A 26,549-nucleotide genomic window follows, 5' to 3' on the forward strand; every position below is an offset into this window, starting at 1 on the left:
CTTAAAATCATTTATTTATTTACTTTTTTAAATGTTTATTTATTTTTGAGACAGAGAGAGACAGAGCATGAACAGGGGAGGGGAAGAGAGAGAGGGAGACACAGAATCTGAAACAGGCTCCAGGCTCTGAGCTGTCAGCACAGAGCCCAACGCGGGGCTCGAACTCATGAACTGTGAGATCATGACCTGAGCCAAAGTTGGACGCTTAACCGACTGAGCCACCCAGGCGCCCCTACTTAAAATCATTTAAACACACCTATTCCTTTTCAAAATAGAGAAATTGTTTTTTCTTATAAGCCCTCTTGCTAGCATTTTTTAAATGTTAGCATTTTTAAAATGTTAAATGTTTTAAAAATTAGGTAATAATTAGCAATGGTCAAAGAAAACAGAATCCTATACTAAGAATGCTTCAAAAGTAATTCTCAAAATTCTTTGACTACTTCCAATTTCTCTACAGAAATTAACTGCTCAGAACATATAGCTTAAACAGGCAAAAAAGTTTTTCAGTTACCTTCAAGCTTTTTCAGTGTATGGAAAGTAGAAAACAAGATGCCAAATATCAGTATATAATGTTTAAATATGTGCACTAAAAATATACATGTGCACAGAATATGGAAGGACAGATACATTGGTTCTTCTATGTGGATGACATTATGGATATGGATATTTTTAAAAATAAGTATGAACTTCTTTTGTAATTTAAAAAAGAAACTTATAGGAGAAAAATACTGTACCTCACATGATTCTCAATTATTTTAAGATAAAAGCTGAAGAGAAACACAAAACCCCAAAGAGACGCCCTAAATTCCAAGAAAATGTATGTTTTTACACATTACACGAAAATACCTTCACTATGCACTTTATAGATGGTCCTCTCCCTTTTAAACATTAAATTTATTTGAGAGACAGAGAGAGCGTGCATGAAAGGGACGAGTGGCAGAGAGATGGGGAGACAATGCCAAGCGGGTTCCATGTTGTCAGCACAGAGCCGGCCTGGGGGCCTGACCCATGAACTGTGAGATCATGACCTGAGGCAAAATCAAGAGAACCGATCGAGCCCCCCATAGATGGTCCCACAGGCACCCCATAGATGGCCTTCTCTTCCATGGATCTTGTGTGAAAATGCAGAAACCATACAATAGAAAAACAAATGTTACAACCTTTAGGAATCAAACACATTTTAGCTAAGGTTTTATTCTATTGTAGCATGAACATATATAAAGCAATTTCCTAAAACAAAAAGTGAGAGAAGAAAACTGGATATTTTTCTTCTAAAATTATGTTTAGCTGCTACCACAAATAGCTTTGGATTATTCAATTACTCCCTCATACAATGTATGCCCAAAGGTGCCACATCCTTGCATTTATTCATAAGAATTAATGCCTACTGCTTGCCAGGCTTTATGTTCGGTACTGGAGAGGCGACAGAGAACACAGTCTCTGGCCTCATTAAGTTATCAATATAGCTGGGAAGACTTAGCAATCAGAAAACACTGATACATTAGTAGTGTTAGGAGAAGAGGGTTAAGATGAGTGTGTAGCAGATACCTTTAACAGTTTTAAGAGGTGTTTAAACTGTTTCAGCTGAGACCTGAAGGTTAAGAAATGAGAAATGGGTGAATTTGGGGAAGAATGTTCAGGCAAACCATGCATTTGCAAAAAACGTTTTTAGCATTTACAGTTTTCCCAGAAACTCAAACAAGTTCATTCTACCTGGAGGTGTGGTCAACAGATTGTAAATCATACCATTTGGACTAAGAGGCCTTTAAGGTATAAAATTTGTGCTTTATAGACTATTCTGGGGCAGAGTGTGTGGAGGATAGCATATAGACATATAGTACCAATGCAAGAGACCAGTCAGGAGGCTGTTGGAATAATACAGACTAAGATAATGGCAGGAGAGGTGGAGAGCGAGAGAAAAATGAAATTGAGGGGGTTGCACCAACAGGATTTAAGGAGTGATCTGCAGATGATTCGGAGTTCTGTGGCTTGAGAATTGTTGATATTAGGGCTATTCAATGAGAATGGAAACCCAGGACCCAAGTAGAATAACTTGTGTCCCTGGAGAGGAGTTGAGGATGAGTAGGGAGAAGGGAGGGGAGTGGAAGTAGAGAATGAGGTCAATTCTGGATATACTGAATTTAATATGCTTAAAAGATGTCCCAACGGATGTTCCCAGTAGGCAGCTACATATATAATTTATGAGCTGAGAGATTAGGGCAAGATATGTATTTCAGAATAATAAATACACAGTTCAGTGTTTTCACAACCTTAAAAAAAAACATGTCCATTTGACCAAAAAATTGTCTCCCTTCTACCCCTACAGTGAGAATACTTAATGTAGATAGTAAAGGAAGCCATGGCAATAAAAATGTTTTTCAGGGAACTGGTAGAGTGAGAAGAGACCTTAAAACAAAACCTTGAACACCAACCAATGCCTAAAGGACAGGCAGAGGAGCCTTCAAAAGAAGAAACTGAAAAGTGAGTTGGTTGTACCCTTTACTGATTTCTTATCTAAGTAGAGGAAAAGGAATCTGGATGGCTACAGGGAAAGATAGGCCTCTTCTAAGCCTTTTTGTAAGCTTCAGAATTTGCCTAAAGGAAAAATATCAACCTTCACTTCTCTTGCTGTTGAGCCTAAGATACAATTATATACAAAGGAACTGATGAGTGTACTTCAGGGCAATTGAGAGGGGAGTTAGGTCCTCATTCACCTAGTTTAACTAATTTTATACAAAGGGCTAATGAAATTTTTTCTTTTCTCTTGCTCTTTTAAAATCAAAGCAGAAAAGTAAATGAATGCCAACTCTCCTCCTGACTTCTGGAAGGTAAGGTCCAATTCTGATCCAGGCTCCATGCTGCAGGTTTGGTTGATAAATACAACACAGTTAATTCTAGAAGCAAGTAATTCTGGCAATTCAGTGTATTCCAGGAGTCCCACTGACAACTCTTTCTTATCCTAGAAAATATTTTGATAACTACTCTCAGACTTGGTATAAATTTGTAGTGACAAAAGTCTTGGCCAGGTTCAGAACATTAAAAAAAAAAAAAATTCTGGTTTAAATCTGAATGAAAATACAGAATATTGTAAAGGATAAGTAAAAATCAATACTAGTTCAAGTGTACTTGGGGCTGGATCCTCATCTAGACTGCTGGCATCTATCATTTGAAAACTTTGCAGTTTAGGTAACAGTAATTCTGTTTATCAAAGAAATAATATATAACAAGCTTTGCTACAAAAAATACTGGCAGTCTGGGGCTGCCCTTTCATACAACTATTGGTACACAGTAATTGTGTTTTACAATTAATTACAGTCTATTAGAGAAAATACTGTGGTATATACTACATTTCGTTTGTTGTACTTAATTTTTACTGAAGTTTGATTTTAGCAGATGCTGTTAGGTCAATGCTCTGACCCAGAGAACAATATGAGTATAATTTATATATATTTTAACATTTATTTACTTTTGAGAGAGAAAGAGAAAGGGAGGCAGGGAGGGAAGAGGAAGGAGAGAGAGGGAGACACAGAATCCGAATCAGGCTCCAGGCTCTGAGCTGTCTACACAGAGTCCCACACAGGGCTTGAACTCACAGACTGCAACATCATAACCTGAAGTTGGACATTTAATTGACTGAGACACCCAGGTGCCCCATGACTACAATATTTTAAATATTATTTTAAGGACTGCCTGGGTGGCTCAGTTGGTTAAGCATCTGACTTCGGCTCAGGTCATGAACTCACAGCTTGTGAGTTTGAGCCCCACATCAGGCTCTGTGCTGAAGCTCAGAGCCTGGAGGCCTGCTTTGGAATCTGTGTCTCCCTCTCTCTCTGCCCCTCTCCTGTTCACGTTCTGTCTCTCTCTCAAAAATAAATAAACATTAAAAAAATTTTTAAATATAATTTTAAGTACAGCACTGGAAAATATACTCATGATACTGCGCATATAATATGCAGCGTTTGTTTTTATTGTTATACTTGGTGCTGTTACTGAATCAATCAAGCTATCTTACAAATTAGAAATACAGTGTTCAGGGATGAACTTTTTATTCTATATTCTTGTTACAGGATAAGAAATGAGTGGGAATAGCTGGTCACAAATTTTATGACAGTTTTCATAGTCAGACTTAGAAATTAAGGGAGGAAGAATAAGAGTAAATACCTGCCAACAAATGTCCAGCAATACTATTTCCATTTGAAGTAATAAGAAAGTAAACGTACTGAAAGATAAGTAATGCATCCAAATGTATCAATCAAGTCAGCTGCTTGTGATTTTTTTTTCTTTCTTTAAATCAACAAAGGCAACTGACATTACCATCTTGTTCTTAAACAGGAAGATAACTGGGAATGATGGCTAAAATATTAACTTAAATTTTGCTTTGTCAAACTCTTTAACTTATTTAAGAAACTAAATATTTAAATATGATTCCTATTATCAGCATTTAATAGCTAATAATCATTACTCAAATTAGTTTTCCATTAATGTTAGTTAAATTAACAACTTGCCAAAAAAAGAAATGTTCTAAGTTTGAGAAAATTACTATTTCAAGGACAGAAAGGTAGCTCTGAATCCACATGACCATTTTTAAGATTAGGACATAGTAAGTAGCAAGAATGTTTAAAGGCATTAATTCCTCAGTAGCCCTGAGGGTTTAGTGCTAATATTATTGATTCCCCAAAGTGGATACAGTATTTATGTTCAAATCCTCACATCTCAGGATTCAAGTAAATAATCTGTGTCAATTACTTTTGAAATTACTGCCAAAAAATTAAAAAAAAATCTGATTAAGCTTGCTTCCTAACTTTTAACCCTTATTCTGATCATGACCATTCATTACAAAATCCATTCACTTTATCCCTAGTGGAAGCAAATTATTTGATTATAACCCTCTATCACCTAAATACACTTCCTGTCCTTAGACCTGCAAAGTTAGCAACATCAAGTACAGAACACCTAAGAAGGTAGAAGAGGTAAAAAGGCATAGAGACCTTGGGTAGTCCCTCGGTTCTGTATAATTCTTAGCAGCACAATAACAAATGAGCAATGACAGACACCAATTGTCCTAATCTAGGTCAATACAACAGCCAAAATATTTTGTAAACACTTTCTTTGGCTCTTTCTGGAGATCAACACTGTTCTGATTAAATAGCATGAGAAAAACTTAACAGCAACCAAAGTGTTCAACAATATTTACTTATTTAACATCTTTTACCCAAAAATCTAAAAACTGTAGTAAAAATAATACTAATCATAACTCAGTAACTGAGAAGGGTAGGTACTAACAAAAACTGCAAAGGCCAAGAACAGAAATTAGGGGTGTGTGCTACTGAATATTTGTGAGCTAAAGACTCTGTTGCCTTATATAGCTCCGAGTACATAAAATGAAGTGTTCTCTATTCTCCTTTAACAAACCCAAACTTAGACACAAGAACTCACTGTTAACAGGATATTACCTACTCTATGTTTTAATTTGTTAAAATTTGATTTTTACAAGATAGTGTTTAGAAAACGATCCTACCCACAGAAAATTATAGTGACATAATTACAGTATTAATATTACATGATTAATATTGTTTATTTTAAATATTAGAAGTGTATACTATCACATATACCAATTATTTGAGTTGTCTTTCCATTTGAGGTGAAAGGTTGATGCTAAGCTATACACCCCATCTTCCTTGTGACTAAAACCTGAATTTGAAAGACATATACCTAAGGAAGTTGCAATATGTAGCCACGAATCTGTGTAAGTGTGCCAAGTTAGTGAACCTATGAAAGGACTGAACTCCTGTCTTTAGCCTCCTTAGCACCACGCTCCAACTGAGTTAACTGGTTCAAACTGTTAGATAAGACAATGGTAACTAAAGGAATAGGAACAAAGAAAGGTTATATTTCAACATCTTAAGGTTTTACAGAGATGACGCAGGTTTACGATTCAAATTCCCACCTCCTGAAAAACAATATGCTTAAATAACTCAGCTCTCAAATCACAGAAATGCAGTAATCTTAAATTATTCTAAAGACTTAAGAAAATAACCAAAAATGGATGTTCACTGTGAGGAATGCATAGCTATATGAAATACAGCTACACAAAAAATAGAGAATTCAGTAAAACATAACATTTTTAAAGCAAAAAAGTTATTTGTTTGGAATTCACATCAGTAGTGGCTAACTGGATAAATGCTAAAGATTTACATTCAAGTGCTTGAAAGATTACTGCAGAGAAATTCAATTACTAAAAATCTGCTCAGATGCCTCTCAGGCTTATAAAGATGAGATGATGCATGAACCACCAATAGTGGTATTTAAACCCCAATCACTTTCAAGATGCGATATATAGCTGTTAAGACATTCCAGAAGTGGGTTCATGGACACTAAAAATGGTAGATATATACTTAAAAAAAGAAAAAAAAGACCTCACACAGTCTGCTGGCATTTCATACCAACCATTGGAGGAGGTAGTAATGTAAAGTGTTGGAATTTAAAACACAAGGTCAGCACTAACTGTAAACATTTCTAAAGCACTGTATGTAATTCTTTAAAACATGAGTAGTGAAAAAGAACTAGAAGTCATATAAAAGAATTTAAAAAAGCAAAAAATAGAAATATTTAGTGAATTTACTCAAATGAAGAAAGCTTAAATGATACAGAACTGAAAATATTAGAAATCTATATACAATAAAAAGTGAATATAAATTAGCTAACTCCACGGACATTTCTAGTTAAGCATTCATACAAATACATATTCACCTTTTCTTTTATATAGGAATAACACATACATACATGACACAATGATTCTGGCAAAGAAAAATCAGAGATACTAAAAATATTCTCAAGTTTTAAAAATGGTATGGAGTAAGTTTTAGCAACAACGTTCTACATGAATGGAAACCCCTGATTTAATTCCATGATTTTATCATGCCAGAGCATGTTTGATGTTAATTTTTTAAACAGATATTCATATCATATACATTGGCTTATTAATAATTAAGGCATCTTGTATACACAGTATCTCAGTGTGGACAACAAATTTCTAGTACTGATTATTTTCTATGACGTTTTAAACTTGCAAAGTCTTTTCGAAATAAGAAAATAGCTGCACACACTTAAGTGTTTTCTTATAAAACACAATCTTCAAAAAAGTAACGATGATTGGTCTTTGTGATTCCTAGTGATAAGTACTGTCTTCTTTCTGACATAGTATAAATTATATTCTTATGCAGTATTGCATTAAGACCCAGTAGTTCTTAAACAATGTTACCAAATAACCATATAAGTCCCAAATGCAGCAAAGGGGAACAATCTTCATAGTGCACTTTCACCTCATTGAAGTTGAAGCTGCTCCTTTTGTACATTTTTCCACTTCAATGTGAAGCAGAGTGTTAGGGTTTCATTAGTGGTTTCACGTGTGGCTTTTTAAGAAAAAAAAAAAGTTTTGATTTCTTCCACAGTTCACAGTTCTCAAAGGAGACTTTTTTTTTTTTTTATTTTTTTGGAAATATTAGTCTGGGGACGTTTTGAATAATCAAATGCTCTTTTTAGTAGATAGTCTCTCAATGCAACTGCAATAAATAAGCATCTACATCCTTAGGGAAAAAAAACAAAACATTCCATTAGCAGGTACAGTAAATATACATAAACACATCCAATTCTCTTTTTTTTGTCACTTGATTTGCTTAAGCTTCCTTTCGTGATCTTTTGAGGGTAAAAAAATGGGTCTTATTCAACTTTTAGCTGCATTTGCTTAGCACAGGGCCTGGCACACAGTACATACTCAGTAAGTGTCTATTAAGTGCTGAGTGTTTGGTTCCTGTGATCAAACAACTCTGCTTTTATAGCTACGCAAGATCATTAAATCATTCCCAGCAATTCCTTCAGCACCATATAAACCACAGGCCAGCGTGATGACAGCCTTTCTGATTCCCACCCTTGACAAATTACAGTGGAGAGCTTAATATTGTAAAAGAGGTTTTATCATAGGGTAAGGAACTTCACAGAGCTTTCAATCACTCAATATTGTCTTCAATAATAAATACAGTATTGTAAAGTTATATTTACAATAAAGCTTCTCTCTTTATAAAAAATTCTAATTGAAAGCAAATTTCTAAGGAGGTAATATTTTTTCAGTACTACTACCAAGAATGCAAGGTGCCTCCAGAACAAGGTGATATATGATGTATGTTCTGTAACTACTCCATTTTCTATCAACTTTTACTTCATTTTTCCATTATCAAAAGAACAACAAACTAAAACAACCAAAAACTGGAAAACTGATTTTTATGAGATTTTCATCATTAAGAATTCTACAGAGTAAAATTATACACAGTGGTAACACACTTGTTTGATACATCGTTTTGCTTCTTTTCTGAGGGTATCCAAGGAGAATTTTACAGGTAAATCCACAACATAATTCCTCTTATTTAGAATACTGTATTTTTTTTTAACTAAAGAATGCTTGTATATTTTTGACTAATGCCCATTTATGATAGCACTATGCCCAGTAAAAGGTGCAAATATTTCTTAACAGTGACTTCTTTTTTGCACTTATATTTTAATTACTAATGGTTTCTGGAGTTTAAATGTTAAAATCCAAACTAGCAACATATCTTTCCCTTTAAGAGACAAGCAAATAAAAAAAAAAAAAAAAAAAAAAAAAAAGAGACAAGCAAATAAATAACAATGTCAAATTAATTGTGATTGGAACATTTACTTCCCCAAAAGCAGGACACTTGCAAAAACCAAGTAAAAAATAAGCCTGAAATCATATGATTACATTCCTCACCCCTTGCTTCCTGTGTGTGACTATCTTTTCAGATGTCTTGCTAACTTGGGTTCTTAACTTTTTCTCTAATTGGAACTAGTTCATTAAATTCCCTCTAGCGCATCATTTCCATAGCTGTATCTGAAACACACTGAAAGGCTAATTCCTGTGTCCCTTGTCAAAGTTATATTCATATCCAGATGACCTTAAGCATTTACAAATATGAAATTAACTTTAGACCTTATTTGAATAGTATTGTATTGGATATTTGAAAGACATCATTTATGAATGCATAATACTAGTACATCATTTCTAATGTTTAATTAAGATTAAATACAGATTTTTAAGCTTAACTTTTTTTTAAGTTTATCCATCTTGACAGAGAGAGAGCTCAAGCAGGGGAGGGGGCAGAGAGGAAGGGAGAGGATCCCAAGCAGGTTCTGCACTGCCAGTGCAGAACCTGATGTGGGGCTTGAACCCACAAACTGTGAGATCATAACCTGAGCTGAAATCAAGAGTTGGAGGCTGAACCGGCTGAGCCACCCAGCCTCCCCAAACTTAACTTTATAAGCTTAAATGTTGATTACCTTGGCTATGTTACCAGTATATCCTGGAACCAAAGTAAGATGATTTTCCTGTTCCCATAATCCACTTAATTGCTGCTTTAAAATCTGAATATTTCTATGAGGAAAAAAAGAGAGAAAATGCAAATATAAGAATACGTATTTAGTAAATATACTTAATGAACACAGGTTTTTAAGATTTCAAGTATTTATCGGAGAAAATTGTACCGTTTGAAGCCAAGCAACTCTTTGCAATGATACTTGTTAGTTATGGAAATTAAAAGATTACTTATTTGTTAAAGCAGGAAATAAAACTAGGTACTTGGAGCATTTGGACAACCTCTTCCTGGGTATAAAGTGGGAAATTTTTGAGAGCCTAAAGAGAAAATTATGGACTTTAATCAAACTGTTGGGGGGATATTTTTTTGCAGCTTCATGATAATCTGGCTCATTTGGTAGAACACCCACAGAATTTTACATCAAGGCAATATTCAAATTATGATAATTATAGTACATAATCATCCAACTGAATTTTCAGGTTAATGTCTAGGTAGTCAAAAGACGCTACAGGATGCTTCCATCTCTGTGCCTCAATACTTAATCCACCAAAAGTCCTCTCTCTCTTCCTCCCTTACTCATTATAACAGATATGAGGGTTAAATCACTGCTTTGCTTTTTCCTCCTAAAATCACATGTAAGGTTCTGCCAGAAAAGGAGATACATGGGGTTACTAGGCTCTGGAATTCAACTTCCATATGTAATTTTCACATGTGAACACTATTCCAATTTATTATTTCTCTGAAAATGAAGAAAATAAATTATTATTTAATGGTGATCATGGAATAGAATTATCACCTAGCTTAATCAAACCGCTTTTCTGAAAAAATTTTTAGTAGCCAGAATTTATTTTTAAAGATATACTCACCCATCATTTATAATTTCTGTTTTGGATGATAGTTCTGACCACCACCTTTTTATGACTGCTTGAAGCCAGTTTAAACCAACTATTATATATCTGAAATGACATTTTGTTACAAAATTCAAGTGCTTTCACCCAAGAAGCTTTTACCAAAAAAGATACACTCCTCCCACTTCAAAACACACACACACACACACACACACACACTTTCCCCTTTAAAAAATTTATTTTGCTGCTTTCAAAAGCTGTATTTTATGTAAGTTGTTTATAGATGCTTTTGTAATTATTCTTCAGTCATCTCATGTTCTTTTCCTAATTGGATTAAAAGCTCTCTGGAAACAGACACCATTCATGTCTCATGTAGCTCAATCTATCACTATATACACGCAAGAAACAAAATCAAGGATGTTGAAAGAGAAAAGTGAATTGAGAGATTAGCACTTACTCTTCGAATTTGCTTTTAAGTAAGGACTTGACTAGAGGCAACAAATCTACACAGCAGCCAAGTGAGATGTACTGTTTTTCCTCCTGTAAACTAAAATAAATACTAAGTTGTAAAAATATCAACAGGTCATCTGCCCTTCTATTTAAACTTACTTTTTTTCTGAAAAATATTATTTTTACCTATTGGTGAGCACAGGAAGGCAATCCACGACAACTCCAAGATCTTCTATCCTGTGGGTACAAAACTGCTTAGAGAACAGATTTCCTTGTTTATACCCTTCACACTGCTTTTGAGAAATTTACTCATTCAACAAATGATCTGAGTCTCTCTGATGAGCCAGGTGCTGGGGATACAGCAGTAAACAAAGAGAAAGGACATGTATTTCAGAGTAGGATGTGGGAGAGGGCAGAAACAGACAATAAACAAACAAGTAAAATATATACAGCATGTTGATAGTAGTAAGTGCTATGGAAAAAAAATAAAACCAGAAAGATTGGGAGTGAAGAAATGTATATATTTTTAATGTTTATTTATTTTTGAGAGAGAGAGAGCGAGAGCGGGGGAGGGGCAGAGAGAGAGGGAAACACAGAATCCAAAGCAGGCTCTAGGCTCCAAGCTGTCAGCCCTGAGTCCAATGAGGGGCTTGAACCCTTGAGCTGTGAGATCATGACCTGAGCTGAAGTCGGACACTCAACCAACTAAGCCATCCAGACGCCCCAAGAAATGTTTTTTAATAAGCTGGTCAGGGAAGGCCTCATTAAGGTACTGTTTGAGAAGAGACTTGAATACACTGAAAAAGGCCATGATTAAAGTTTTCGCTCAAAGGGGATTTTTTTTTTTTAATTTTTTGAAGTTTTTATTTATTTTTGAGAGACAGAGACAGAGTGCAAGCAGGGAAGGGGCAGAGAGAGAGGGAGACACGGAATCAGAAGCAGGCTCCAGGCTCAGAGCTGACAGCACAGAGCCTGACACGGGGCTCGAACTCATGAACCGCGAGATCATGACCTGAGCTGAAGTCAGACGCTTAACTGACTGAGCCACCCAGGTGCCCTGCTCAAAGGGGATTTTTAAAAGGTTATTCTCCCCATACTGGTATCTCTTAGTTTTATATTGTAAAAATTTTAGAGAAGGTAATAGTTTTGTTCAATATGATGAAACCAATGGTTTTCTGTATTTTGTTTACTCTTAGATTGGTGATAAATGTAATTTAAACTATATTGTTACTAGTGAAGCTAAATATAAGAAGTTTAAAATTTTAGCCAGTATAACATAAGAAAGAGGCACTTCAAGACAAAACACTGGAAATTGCTTTAACTGAACAAAAGCATAAAAGGTCACACTTACCTCACCAAATAGGCTACAAGTTCACTTATACTTCTCTTTCTCCAGAACGTTAAAGCTACATTCAATCTCAAATTCCTGCTGAACAAAACCTGTGCCATTGTTTCATGGTCCTGAGAAACCTGAAAGGCAGTAATCTAATTTGTTAAAAAGCTCATTGAAACATGACATGAAACCATTTTTTTTCAATTAAATGATTCTGGTAGACATAGTTTTAAATTATGCCGAGGTGACTCCTTTTACAGCCCCCTGCCAAAGCAATGTTACAGTTAAACATAGTAAACAAATGATCTGAATAAATTTAGGACCTGTACGTTTTTTATCAATACTTTTTATTTGCTACCATTTTCTTTTTAAATCTCACCAATTTATAAAATAAATTATATTTAGCTCACCTATAAGCCTGGGATTTAATCTATAATGTGGATTAAAGGAAAAAGTGAATATGTATAGGCTAGTCACTATCAACTGAATAACATGAGAAGGAAACCACAAAAATTCAGTCATGACCAATATTTAAATTCATTTTTTCTTATATAATAAATTAATACATTCCTGTTGTAAAAAGTTCAAATAGCACAGGACTGTATCAAATAAAAAGTGAATAATCTCTATCTGCCCACAAAAAATCTAGTATCACTCTCTAGAAATGTTAACTGTTAATCACAGTTAACAGACTGGTATGTATCTTTAAAAAACCATTTTCTAGACAGAGACAAATTAGATATACAAAATTAAAATATTACAATATCGTGTTTTTGAAAACCTTGTTTTTCACTTATATGCACTTGTACAAATATTTCTGTAAGATTAATTTTAGAACTGGAACAACTAGATCCATTTTTAAAAAATAACAGATTAAGATATAATTCACATACCATAAAACTTAACCACTTAAAATGTACAATTCAGTAGATTTTAGTACATGCATGGAGTTGTGCAACTGTTATCACGATCAGTTTTTTTTTTTAATTTTTTTAAACGTTTATTTATTATTGAGAGACAGAGTGTGAACAGGGGAGGGTCAGAGAGAGGGAGACACAGAATCCGAAGCAGCTCCAGGCTCTGAGCTGTCAGCATAGAGCCCGACGCGGGGCTCGAACTCACGGACCATGAGATCATGCCCTGAGCCGAAGTTGGACGCTCAACCGACTGAGCCACCCAGGCGCCCCTATCATGATCAGTTTTAATCAACATTTTCATCATGTCTAGAGGAAACCCTGGACTCCATTCTTCCTTCTTGCCAGCCCCTGACAACCATTAATCAACTTTCTGACTCCATGACTTTACCTAGACAGTTCATATAAATTGAATTATACAACAGTTAGCCTTTTTGATATGGCTTCTTTCACACAGTATAATGTTTTCAAGGTTTATATATAGTGTAGTATATATATTGGTACTTCACTCCTTTATAATGGTCAAATAATATTCCACTGTATGGTTTTACTTAACAATGTTTAATTTTCCATCTTTCTTTTATCTTATCATTATTTTCTACTTGAGAAAGAGCATGTGTGTGTGAGCAGAGGAGAGGGAGAGAGAAGGAGAGAGAGGGAGAGGGAGGGAGAGAGAGGGAAAGGGGGAGAGAGAGGGAAAGGGGGAGAAAGAGGGAAAGGGAGGGAGAGAGAGAGATAGGGAGAGGGAGAGGGTGAGGGAGAGGGAGAGGGAGAGGGAGAGGGAGAGGGAGAGGGAGAGGGAGAGGGGGAGAGGGGGAGAGGGGGAGAGGGGGAGAGGGGGAGAGGGGGAGAGGGGGAGAGGGGGAGAGGGGGAGAGGGGGAGAGGGAGAGAGGGAGAGGGAGAGAGGGAGAGGGAGAGGGAGAGGGAGAGGGAGAGGGAGAGAGGGAGAGGGAGAGAGGGAGAGGGGGAGAGGGGGAGAGGGGGAGGGGGAGAGGGGGAGAGGGGGAGGGGGAGAGGGGGAGAGGGGGAGAGAGAGAAACAGGCTCCATGCTCAGCACAGACCCTGATGCAGGGCTTGATCCCACAACCGTGGGATCATGACCCAAGCTGAAATCAACCGACTGAGGCACCTAGGCATCCCTCTTCTTATTTACCTGTATTTATTATCCTAAGTGCAATGTTCATTTTCATTTACATTTTAATCTAAAAAGATTTTCTGCTTGTATGCCACAGAAAATGTTTTTCAAGTTGTCATGCCAGATAGAACAATACTAAGTGTACCAACTCATAGTAAAAGAAGTTAATGTTACGTATCCATCAAAAAATTGGAGAACCATTATTTAATTACATGGAAAAAAATCCAAATTTATTAAACTTAAAAATCAAGTAATCAAGCAACATGTATAACATGAAGAGAAAAAGATACATCAAAAATTTAACGTGATTATTTCCAAATGTTGAGATTATAAATAAGTTTTTCCTTTGAGTTTATTTTCTACAACATATACAATACACATGCGATAATAATTATAAACTCATGTTTATAAATTTTATCAAACTATTCCTTCAAATGACTATTTTTTAAGAACTTATTTGTGAAATTTCCTTTTTTTTTTTTGTTAAGCCTATTTTGAGAGAGAGACAGCAAGCACACCAGCAGGGGACAGACAGAAAGAGAAGGGGAGAGAGAGAATCCCAAACAGGCTCTGCACTGTCATTGTGGAGCCTGATGCAGGGCTCAAGCTCACAAACCGTAAGATTATGACCTGAGCAGAAACCAAGAATCGAATGCTCAACTGATTGAGCCACCTAGGTGCGCCTCAAATGATCATTTTTATTTTTTATTTTATTTTTTTCAGTGTTTATTTATTTTTGAAGACAGAGACAGAGCATGAGTGGGGGAGGGGCAGAGAGAGAGGGAGACACAGAATCCAAAGCAGGCTCCAGGCTCTGAGCTGTCAGCACAGAGCCCAACGTGGGGCATTAACCCACGAACCATGAGACCATGCCCTAAGCAAAGTCAGGCACTTAACCAACTGAGCCACCCAGGTGCCCCGCAAATGATGATTTTTAAAAGAAAGCTGCTTTGTTTTTGTTTTTGAGGTGGTTTTTCATAAAACTCAAGTACTGAAAGTATGTAATACAATACAATTTGTAATAAATTTATAAAATTATACAATCATCATCACAATCCAATTTTAGAGTATTTCTATCACCCAATATTCCCTTGAACCTGTTCAAACAACTAACTTTACCTGAGCTAGAAAAGCAGCAAATCTCAGGGGGTTTGCCTGAATGAAGCTTCCAATGGTAATTTTGAGAGTCAAACAAAATGTTCCTGGATAACTGACTTTGGTGGTCCACTGTTGAGGCAAGATTTCTTCTTTTCCTTTCCTTTAAATTTCTACTGGTCAACTTGCCATTTTGAATATTTATTGAAGCTTGTCAATCATTTCATTCTATCTCAGATATCATGACTTAACGAAATGGAATAACTACTGATTCATATTTGATTAATCTAGAAAACTGGCTCAGGGAGTTACAATTACTCAAGTCCAAATTCAATGCGCAGTGAATTACTCTGCTAGCAGAATATGACAAAGGAAAAAGCCAATAGTATAATAGGATAAAGTTAGCCTCATATAAATGACTTACCTCAGAAAAAAACCCACTATATTTTGATGATGGGCTTTCTGTCTGTGAAGAACCAGAATCACTGGAGTTAAGCAAATATGTTCGACTATCATGGCGTAATTTTTCAGGCAGGTGACCTGCACAAGCCAGTTCGTTTTCTTTATTTGCCATGTCACAGCCCCCACTTCTAGGGGACTGTTTTTTTCTATAACAAGGATTTGGAAAAGGATGATGCGCTTTCTTTCTGCGATAGATCACTTTACGTAGTTTATCTGGGCTTTTCACAGCTTGTCCAACTGTTCTGTAAAAAGAATTGATTTTTTTAAAATGAAAAAGAACCACATGAAAACCTTTACAACTTTTTAAGCAGAAAGATTCAATAGGCCACATTTTGTGATTACAATCCACTGAAATTAGAAGAAAATAGAATTAAAAAAAAATCTTAACTCTTAGATTGACGAGGAAAATAAAAAGGAAATTACAAACTATCTAGAAAGCGATGAAAAAAATAATACTTTATACCAAATGAAACTGAAAAGGCATAATAACTAGATGCTTTTAAAATGAAATATTACAGGGGTGCCTGGGTGGCTCAGTTGGTTAAGCGTCCGACTTTGGCTCAGGTCTCGTGGTTCTTGAGTTCGAGCCCTCTGTGGGGCTCTGTGCTGACAGGTCAGAGCCTGGAGCCTGCTTTGGATTCTGTGTCCCCTCTCTCTCTGCCCCTCCCTGACTCACGCTCTGTCCTCTCTCTCTCTCAAAAATAAATAACATTAAAAAAAAAGGTTTTTTTTAATGGAATATTACAAAGAAAAATAATAAAATGAAATATTAGTTTGAATTGTGCAAATCTGAAATATATTTTAATGTATTATACAAAAGAATACTCTGATTAGACTTAAGTATATTTAATTTGTTTAAATAAGATGAAACACAATACAGCAAATCTCACAGTTTTGCATGGTGATTCTCAAACGTTTTGGCCATGATGCCTTCCAACTCTTAAAATTATTGAAGTTTCAAAAGAATGTTTTTATGTGGCCAATATCTACTGATATTTACTGTATCAGACTTTAAAATTGAGAATACTTATTGATTCATTTAAGAAATAATAAGCTTGTCACATGTTAACACAGAGTATTTTGCAAAAGAAAAATCCTATCTTTTCCAAAACAAAACAAAATATAGTAAGAAGAATGGCACTGTTCTTTCTATTTGCTCAAAATCGTTAATATCTGGACTAACAGAAGACAGCTGGATTCTCATATCCGACTCTGCATTCAGTCTCCAGTGGTATCAAATATGAAAACCACTGTACACTGGTAAGAGTGTAAAAATGAAAACGATGAATTAATGTTATTGTTATGAATATAGTTTTGACTTCACAAATTCCCTCAAAGGGCTTCAGGGAACCCCACTGTTATCGGATCACATTTTGAGAACCAGTAGTTTAGTAGAAAGTGCCTTTAGAGAATGAATGCCATTTTCACTACTTTCTGCTATATGACCCTGAACTAATCACAAATCTTTAGTTTTTCTCATCAACTGTTAGGGGCAATGATACCTCTCTAGTAGGATTGCTGTAAGGATTAGAGATATTACTGATGTGTTTTGCACAGTGACTGGCACAAAGGAGCTGTTTGACAATAGTTACTTATAACAATATTAGAGAATAATTAATGTTTTCCCTATTTTCACTATTACCCAGCTTTCAACATTTCTGTTTCCCACAAAATTTAAAGAAGCTCTTACCTATTTATGTAAGCAGCCAACTGTTTTGGAGATTTCTTAACCTGAAAAATAAAAGTAGATATAGTTATTAACAGCATATTAAAGTTCTTTTGTGAAGCTATGTAAACTTTGTGATTGATATCAACAAATCTGAAATCTAATAGTTAAATTTTCCAGATTAAAGTTGTAGTCTCAATCTTTAGTTACAATACTCTATGTAGGTATATTTGACAAAGCAACATACTCATCTCCCTATTTTCTAGGTCACTAGTCATATATTTGCATGGTACTTAAAGTACACTGACTTTTAATATCATTTAAAAGAAATTCTATCAGCATGAATGAGCCTTGCAGTGGTGAACCAAAAGCACCTCTGGGATTCCTCTTTAAAATTAAACTACCATATTTAAATGATATCTTATCAAAAATAGCATACTGTCCATAAAGTTTTTACAGCTTTTGGAATATAAACAATTTTCAGTATTTCATTAATTCTACCTAATTCTGGGAGACTAAGCAAATGGTCACCTTCCTTTTGTTTAAATAGTTTAATCAAAACTATCCATAGACTTAACAGTGTAAACTATCTGATGTACTGAATGACAACGTCTCCCCAGAATTCATGTTGAAATCCTAATGCCCAAAATGAATGATATTAGGAGGTGGGGCCTTTGGGAGGCGATTAAGGTCATGAGGTGTCATCCTAATGAATGGGATTAGAGGCCTTGTAAAAGAGACCCCCGAGAGCTCTTTTGCCCCTTCTACCATGTGAAGACAGCAGACAAGATAGACAACTATGAACCAGGAAATGAGTTCTAACCAGATGCCAAATCAGCCAGGGCCTTTGTCTTGGAATTCCCAGTCTCCACAACTGTGAAAAATAACTTTCCACTGTTTATAAGTCATCTCGTCTATGGTATTATGCTATAGCACCATGAACAGATTAAGATACTCTCTCACCCATTTCCTAGAAACCATGCACTTACCTCCTTCATGTTCTTATTAGTAAAATTAGAGATCCTTTTTCTAGGAAGATCAGTGGAATGATCCTCAATATTATTACAAAAGGTTCGTTTTTTAACATTGTGGGCCTCAGTTGCCATAATCTCTTAAATACCTAAACAACAAAACAAAAATAATAAATAGAAAATACAAAAAGCAAAAGAGCCTGATCATTTCCTTAACAGACACATAAAAATACAACACTATGTAAAAGAGGTTTATGAGTAAAGCAGAGGACATGGTTCTAATTTATACACTTTTTAACCTTAAACAGAGGAAACACAAGGCAGGGCATTCCAGGAAATTAGGCTCTTTCTGTTCTCATTCTTTAGTTGCAGCCAGTAAACAATAATATGGCATATATTTTTTGCCAATGCAACATGTCAATCTCCACATTTGCCCTATCACTAGTCATATATTAAATTTAAATTTATAGGTTATGAAATCAGGTCTATATAGTAAGTATCAATGACATCCAAATGTATAGATGTCTAGTTTTAGAATCAAAATCAGTGGGTCAAATACAACTATAAGCAGCCAGAGGAATAAAAATCAAACTATATATATATCCATATCCATATCCATATCCATATCCATATCCATATCCATATCTATATCTATATCTATATCTATATCTATATCTATATCTATATCTATATATCTATATCTATATCTGACTTGTTTTATGTCTAATCCTTAAATTTTTCTTTCATTCTTACAGTTAGGTCTCCAGAGCTTTCCTCTCCCTTTGGAAAGCCATTCCACTATTTTTCAGTTCTTCAATTATATCCAAAGAGGGGGAGGAAATAGAGGCTATTACTTCCTATATGTAACAGAATAAATTACTGATTTCCTGACTTGCACCCAGGTTTCACATAAGAAATTTATTTCAGCCCATGACCTGAATACAAGTTCCTCCCTCGTTCCTTTTTTCAACATTTACTGAGCATTCACTATATATGCCAGGCCCTGGAATTAATGTAGATGATGGACCAGAGATGCTGTTCTCAAGGATCACTTGGGAAGCTTTTAGAAAACATATCTTTCTGGGCCTTAATTTCAGACTGTAACTCAGCAGATCTCTGGAGTAAAGCCCAAAGCAATTATATTTCTAAAAAAGCTCCACAGCATTTCTGATGCACCTCTTAGAAGAAAATCTGCCTTAGACAATTTTCCAAAAATACGCACAAACACACAAAAATGTGCAAATAATTTCAGGGTATTCTATGATCTCCTGCCACTAATCCCTGGGCATCCTTTCTACCTGTAACCTCAGATTAAAAAACCTCTAGGATGTGAGGCGCCTGGGTGCCTCAGTTGGCTGAGCGTCCAACTTCGGCTCAGGTCATGATCTCACAGTTTGTGGTTTTGAGCCCCGCGTCAGGCTCTGTGCTGACGGCTCAGAGCCTGGAGCCTGCTTCAAATTCTGTGTCTCCTCCTCTCTCTGCCCCTCCCCTGCTTGCGCTCTCTCTCTCAATAATAAATAAACATTAAAAAAAATGTTTTAAAAAACCTCTATGATGAGACTTTTTAAAAAAATAAATAATTGCAGTAACACGATAAACACCCTGACAGGACACTCATGTGAGGCAGCAAAGCTTCCCTGAGGAGAGACTTAAAGGATAAATAGCACATTGAAAAAATAGCATGAACAGAACTGAAAGGCATGAAGCAACACGGTTTGTTTGGCAATCTCTTAAGTAGATGCATGTGACTGGAGCTTAGGCTGGAGGTGGGTTGCAGCAGAGTGAAAAATGAGGCTGGAGAGATAGAAGCTAGATCATAAAGGATCTTTCGTACAAGGTAGAGATACTTATTAAAGATAATGACTAAACATAGGCAATTATTTCTACCCTTCCCTGAAACCCCATTACAGTGATAGTAAAGGATTTTTAAAGGCATAAAACTCATAATGACAAAGAGGAGTCGAGTCAATGGCAACAACATTTTGAAAACTGCAAAGCAGTTTTCAGACCTGACAAAGCCAAACCCTAAATCAGCAATGAGTAAAGGTTTAAAGCAGAATCCCCCAAAGGTTTAGGAGTTGGCAATATTGAGGACCTCAAGAAGTGAGGATAAATGCAGGCTTAAGAATAAGTAGATTCTTATTCTTATTCTTATTCTTATTCTTATTCTTATTCTTATTCTTATTCTTATTCTTAGCAATCATTAATCAATGATTGAATATCCATTTAAGAAACATTTAGATCCCTAGACCCCTTTCCCCATTCCAATAAACGTTTTACAGTACAGAAAATTTAAACCAGAGTCCCTGGGATAGGAAATACCAAGCAGAAATGAAGGAGAAGAATATATTCTAATAGGGAATCAAGTGAAAGTTTACATACTAAATACTGAGATCTAACGTTTCCACCATTTGCCTCTCGCAGCCAGCCTTATACACTCCAGGAGGAGTGCAGAAAATCCTTCTTTGGGAAACTCTCATCAAGCCCAGAGGAAAACATACATACCTACACATTCACACATCTAAAAATACTGACATCAGTTTTGGTCAAAGTCCCCAAAGAACTGTTTTACATCTTGATTATGGTGGTAGTTACCTGCCAAAACTAACAGAACTATGCACTAAAAAGGATGAATTTTTATCTTATGTAAATTATATCAACAAACTCAACTATCAGAAACCCTCAAGAGACAAGAACAAACTGCATACATGAAACACAAATGAGACAGAAAACAAACCAACAAAGAAATTAAAATTTAATTTGGAAATTTAAAATAGGGTAAAATAAGATAGCAAAAAAAAAAAAAATCAACAGAAAGTTGGAAAAGAAACTTGAGGGTATCTCCTGGAATATAGGAAAAACATAGGTAAGATTGGCTTAGAGGAAGCAACACCCAAATAAATGGAATTTTAGAAAGAGTACAGAGAAAACAAAGAAGAAATCAAAGATATAACTGAAAATTGTATAGAATTGAAGGACATGAATTTCCACATTGAAAAACACAATGAGGTCCATCATGGTCCATGAAAATAGACCTACAAGGCACATAACTGTCACATTTCATGGCACTAGAAAAGCTGAAAACATGAAGCAAGTAAGCAAACAAACAAACAGTAAACCCTAAAACCCCAATCAGGTCACACATTATCATGACATAAAACAATGCCTTCAAAATTCTTAAGGAACCTAAGATTTATAACTAGCCAAATTACCAATTTAGTATAACAGAGATATCTTCAGACATTCAGAATTCCAAAAACATTCTTTGCAGTAGCAATCAGAGAAGTGAAAAACAAAAATTAGAAATATAAGAAATGGAAATCCAACAGGAAAGAGGAGAAGGGAATTCCCAGGATGGTTATGAAGGAAGATTCCAGGATGAGTGAAGTCTGTGCACAAGGAGTAGAGGACAACCACTGAAGCAGGAGAGCAGGCTAAGGGAAGACGTTTCTACATAAACGAAATAAAACGTGGTGCTCATGAGAGAAGAGATGGAGGTAACTGAAGGAGAGTCACAAGGCAATGGCACATTTGCCAAGTTAAAAGAATTGTCAACCCAGCATCCTATGTGCAGAGGAAATCCTTCAGGAATGAAGGGGAAACCAAGACATTCTCGGGTAAAAGGAAGTTAAAGAAGAAATCTTAGAACATCAGAAAGACAAAAAGAAAATGGTAAACATGTTTGATGGTTGAAGCAAAAATTATAACACAATCTGATGTGGTTCAAAATACACAGAGAGGAAATATTTAAGATAATTAAACTGTAAGGGGTGTCTGGGTTCCTTAGTCAGTTGGGCGTCCAACTTCAGCTCAGGGCATGATCTCACGGTTTGTGAGTTTGAGCCCTACATCATGCTCTACAGCTGGCAGTGTGGAGCCTGCTTGGGATTCTCTTTCTCTGCCCTTCCCCTGCTCTTGCTGTCTCTGTCTCTCTCAATAAATAAACTTAAAAATAAATAAATAAATGGCCTGCTTCAAAAAATAAATAAAGATAAATTCAAAAAAATTTTAGGGGCTCCTGGGTGGCTCAGTAGGCTCAGGTCATGATCTCAAGGTTTGTGAGTTCGAGCCCTGCGTCGGGCTCTGTGCTGACAGCTCAGAGCCTGGAGCCTGCTTTGGATTCTGGGTTTCCCTCTCTCTCTGCCCCTCCCCCACTCATGCTCTGTCTCTCTCTATCAAAAACAAATAAATGTAAAAAAACAACAAAAAAAAAAAAAAACAAAAAAAATTTTTTAATCTTAAGAAAGAAAAAAAAAGAAATCTTAAATATGTGTGTACCAAAGAAGACAGCTGAAAAATACATGAAGCAAAAACTGAAAGGGGCTGAAAGGAGAAACAGGAAATTCCACAATAATCTTAGAGATTTCAATATCTCCTCCAGATAACTGATGGAACAAACAGACAAATTCAACAAGGCTGTAAGACAAAACCATCAACCAACAGGATAAAATCAACAATGACAAAAAACTCCACCCAACAACAGCAGAACAAGGACATGCCATTTTAACTAATGATGCAAGTTACAACCACAATGACATACTATTTCACAACTATGAGAAGGGCTATAATAAAAATGACATATAATAACAAATGTTGAGAAGGATATGGAGAAACTGGAACCCTTACATTATTGTAGGAATGTAAAATGGTATAGTGACTCTGGAAAATAGTTTGGCAGTTTCTTGAAATGTTAAATATGGATTTACCATATGATCCAGCAAATCTACTCCTACATATTTACTCATGAAAAACGAAAGTTTATGTCTACACAAAGACCTGTATGCAAATGTTGATAAAAACATTATTCAGGGGCGCCTGGGTGGCTCAGTCGGTTAGGCGGCCGACTTCGGCTCGGGTCACGATCTCGCGGTCCGTGAGTTCGAGCCCCGCGTCAGGCTCTGTGCTGACAGCTCAGAGCCTGGAGCCTGTTTCAGATTCTGTGTCTCCCTCTCTCTCTGCCCCTCCCCTGTTCATGATCTCTCTCTGTCTCAAAAATAAATAAACATTAAAAAAAAAAAAAAAAAAACATTATTCAGAATAGCTAAAAAGTAGAAACAACCCATGGGGCACCTGGGTGGCTAATTTGGTTAAGTGTCTGACTCTTGATTTTGGCTTACATCATGACCTCACGGTTTGTGAGTTTGACCCCACGTCAGGCTCTGTGCTAACACAGCATGGAGCCTGCTTGGGATTCTCTCCCCCTCTCTCTGCTCCTCCCCAGGTTATGCACCCACACACAGCCTCTCTCTCTCTCTCTCTCTCTCTCACAATAAATAAATTTTTAAAAATGTTTTTAAAGACTGGAAACAATCCAAATGTCTACCAACTGGTGAATGGAAAAACAAAATGTGCTCTATCTGTTGGGAATACTACTCAACAATAAAAATGAAAATAATACATGCTATACAATATGTATGAACATCACAGTTAAGTGAAAGAAGACAAACACAAGAGATATTATGTAATTTCATTGATATGAAATATCCATAAAAATAAAGAGCACAGACAGAAAGTAGATTAATGGTTGCCTAGGGCTGAGGTAGGAGTGAGAATAACTGCAAATGGACACAATGCTTCTTTGGGAGTGACGGTGACAATGGAATGTTCTAAAAATAGACTGTGGTCGATAACTAAAATTCTGCATATACTCAAAATCAGTGAACTCTACATTTAAAACAGGTGCATTTTATGGTATATAAGTTATAGTTCAATAAAGCTTTAACAAGTAAATTATCAAGGGGCGCCTAGGTGGTTCGGTTGCTTAAGCATCCCACTTCAGCTCAGGTCATGATCTTGTGGTTCACGAGTTCAAGCCCCGCATTGGGCTCTGTGCTGACAGCTCAGAGCCTGGAACCTGCTTCGGATTCTGTGTCTCACCCTCTCTGCCCCTCCCCTGCTCATGCTCTGTCTTTCTCTGTCTCTCAATAATAAATAAACGTTAAAAAAAATTAAAAAAAAATACACTATCAAAAGTGTAATTGGTAAAGTTTTGTTACAAAGGATTTTTACACTACAGAGTCCATTTTGCTTTACATCGGATACATTTGCTATTACCTTTCTTGGGCAATAATGTAAGATTATCCTTTCCCCTCCAGAGCATTTCATAGTGCTACTAAACAGTTTAAAGTGGGTCGCCTGGGTGGCTCAGTCAGTTAAGTGTCTGACTTTGGCTCAGGTCATTATCTCACAGTTTGTGAGTTCGAGTGCCACGTCAGGCTCTGTGCTGACAGCCTGGGATTCTGTGTCTCCCTCTCTCTCTCTCTCTGCCCCTCCCCTGCTCACACTCTGCCTCTGTCTTTCAAAAAATAAATGCATGTTAAGAATTTTTTTTCAGATAAAAAGACGGTTTAAAGCAATTGTTGAGGCTCCTAGGTGTTTCCACAGTGCTATTTGCTAATATACAAAAAGAATAATCTGAAATAAAATTAAGAGTGGATGAAGACCATGATTACAGAAACCAGAAAGGATAATCTTTTAATTCAAAAGGAATAAAATGAAACAAGGCCTAAAGGGAATGAAAGCAAGGGTTAGAAGATACTGAGACTGAAATACTAACTTTACCCATAATTGTTCTGAACATTGGATATGGCGCATATTTTCTTAAATAAAGATAAAACAGTGACTGTTATGGGTATTTTCTTGAGAAGATAGAACAAACTCTGGTAGAAGGAGTTGGAGGGTTGAATTCCCCTCATACAGTAGTTATCTCTTATCGGAAAGATGAAAAGGGATCTATTCATCTACAATGGCTGCCAAATTAAGAGATTAAACAGCTCTACGTGTTCACATACTCCCTACCTACTCACAACAAAGAGAAAAACTCATCATACAGGAATGAAACGTGAGAAAAACTCATCATACAAGAATGAAACACGTCTGGACTTTTGACTCTAATAACTTCTTACAGCTCAAGATCAAATTAATTCAAGCTTTCTTTTTACATCAATACACCACAGTATATCAATTACTTACAATGTATTTAACTCTGCAATATCACTAGGCAATTTCATTCCTCTTCTTAAAAAGCGAAGCATGGTTGTGAACAAAGAATTACAATAATTAATATTCTTGGTATCAAGTATTCTCCTCCAATCACTACCACAGACTTCCTCTCACAAAGGGCTTGACTTCAACCCCAAGTCATGAGGTTGAAAACTGTTTATAACCATTATCATATAATAATAAGATACACAAATAAAAAATAAAGAGGTTTTAGAATTTAAAGCTTCAGCCTAACTTTTTTTTTTTTTTAAACCCAGGAGATCAAGTAACCCAAAGACGCTAGGCTAGTGACAGAATGTAGGGCATAAAATCCATGCCATTCCACATCTTTATTTTCATTAACTGAATGCAACGCATTCCTACCCACATGAGAGTCAACACTTTCAATCTTGAACAGGCAAACAAGCAAATGAGATGGTAGTACTAATTCTTCTGAGGAGACAAGAGAGAGACAAATGAACATAAACCAAAACGGGAGTCTTACTTCCCATCCTTTCCTTACCCTATAAGGGTAAGCTTTTCTTCTCTCTTCTAAGTCCCACCAGGGGATTTACAGGGCTCAAAGAAAACTCACAGGTTTCTTAATAAGACAGCAGCCACACATAAAAATGAACGGGAAGGATGAACATGGGCTTTTTTCTTCAAAATTTCAACGAAGGGGAGAGGAATAGAAGGTAAAGATGAGATTTTTCTGGTACAATCTTAAGGACCTGGGGATATAGATTCCCTCCACCTAAATTCAGCTACCGGGCACTCAATAACTGCTTTGGTATATGCAGCACAAACATTTAAAAATGAAATCTGGATCAGGTTTAAAAACAAGGTTTAAAAAGGGAATTGATAATGCTAAGGTTGATCCAAATGGGATCAGGGTCTACAATGGAATATTAAAAACACTACTTTCGAAGAATGTTTTGTGAGTGGAAGAAGGTTAAAAAAATAATGGCATTGGGGTGCCTGGGTGGCTCAGTCAGTTCAGTGTCCAACTTCGGCCCAGTTTGTAATCTTGCGTTTCATGAGTTCGAGCCCCATATCAGGCTCTGTGCTGAGAGGTTAGGGAGCATAGCCTGCTTCAGATTCTCTGTCTCCCTCTCTCTGCCACTCCCCAACTCAAGCTCTCTCTCTCTCAAAAATAAATAAAACCATTAAAAAAATTGAAGAAAAAAAGACAAAAAAGGAATGGCATTACAAAAAGCAGGTTAAAAAAAAATAAACGTGTAGTGTAATCCTGTTTTTTTTTTTAATTTATTTATTTTAATTGTTATTTTTTTGTAGTTTCATTTTTTAT

General features: G+C 36.0%; 1 protein-coding gene across 3 annotated transcripts in view; it reads right to left on the minus strand.

The window, feature by feature from the left end:
• Positions 1-1,174: 1,174 nt before the first annotated feature.
• The window catches only part of KATNBL1 (katanin regulatory subunit B1 like 1), a 62,376-nt gene continuing 37,001 nt past the window's right edge, over positions 1,175-26,549 (minus strand). For all 3 annotated transcript variants that reach the window (XM_019435311.2, XM_019435312.2, XM_019435310.2), the window contains 9 exons: positions 18,278-18,408; positions 17,313-17,353; positions 15,585-15,864; positions 12,033-12,151; positions 10,868-10,918; positions 10,689-10,778; positions 10,250-10,339; positions 9,349-9,442; positions 1,175-7,586 (listed from right to left, as the gene is read on the minus strand). In XM_019435311.2, coding sequence (XP_019290856.1) covers positions 7,554-7,586; positions 9,349-9,442; positions 10,250-10,339; positions 10,689-10,778; positions 10,868-10,918; positions 12,033-12,151; positions 15,585-15,864; positions 17,313-17,353; positions 18,278-18,394 — 915 coding nt within the window. In that variant the 5' untranslated portion in view covers positions 18,395-18,408 and the 3' untranslated portion in view covers positions 1,175-7,553. The remainder of the gene's footprint in view (positions 7,587-9,348; positions 9,443-10,249; positions 10,340-10,688; positions 10,779-10,867; positions 10,919-12,032; positions 12,152-15,584; positions 15,865-17,312; positions 17,354-18,277; positions 18,409-26,549) is intronic.

Source organism: Panthera pardus, unplaced genomic scaffold, assembly GCF_024362965.1.
Source record: "Panthera pardus isolate Hobbes unplaced genomic scaffold, ASM2436296v1 HiC_scaffold_24, whole genome shotgun sequence".
NCBI lineage: Eukaryota > Metazoa > Chordata > Mammalia > Carnivora > Felidae > Panthera > Panthera pardus.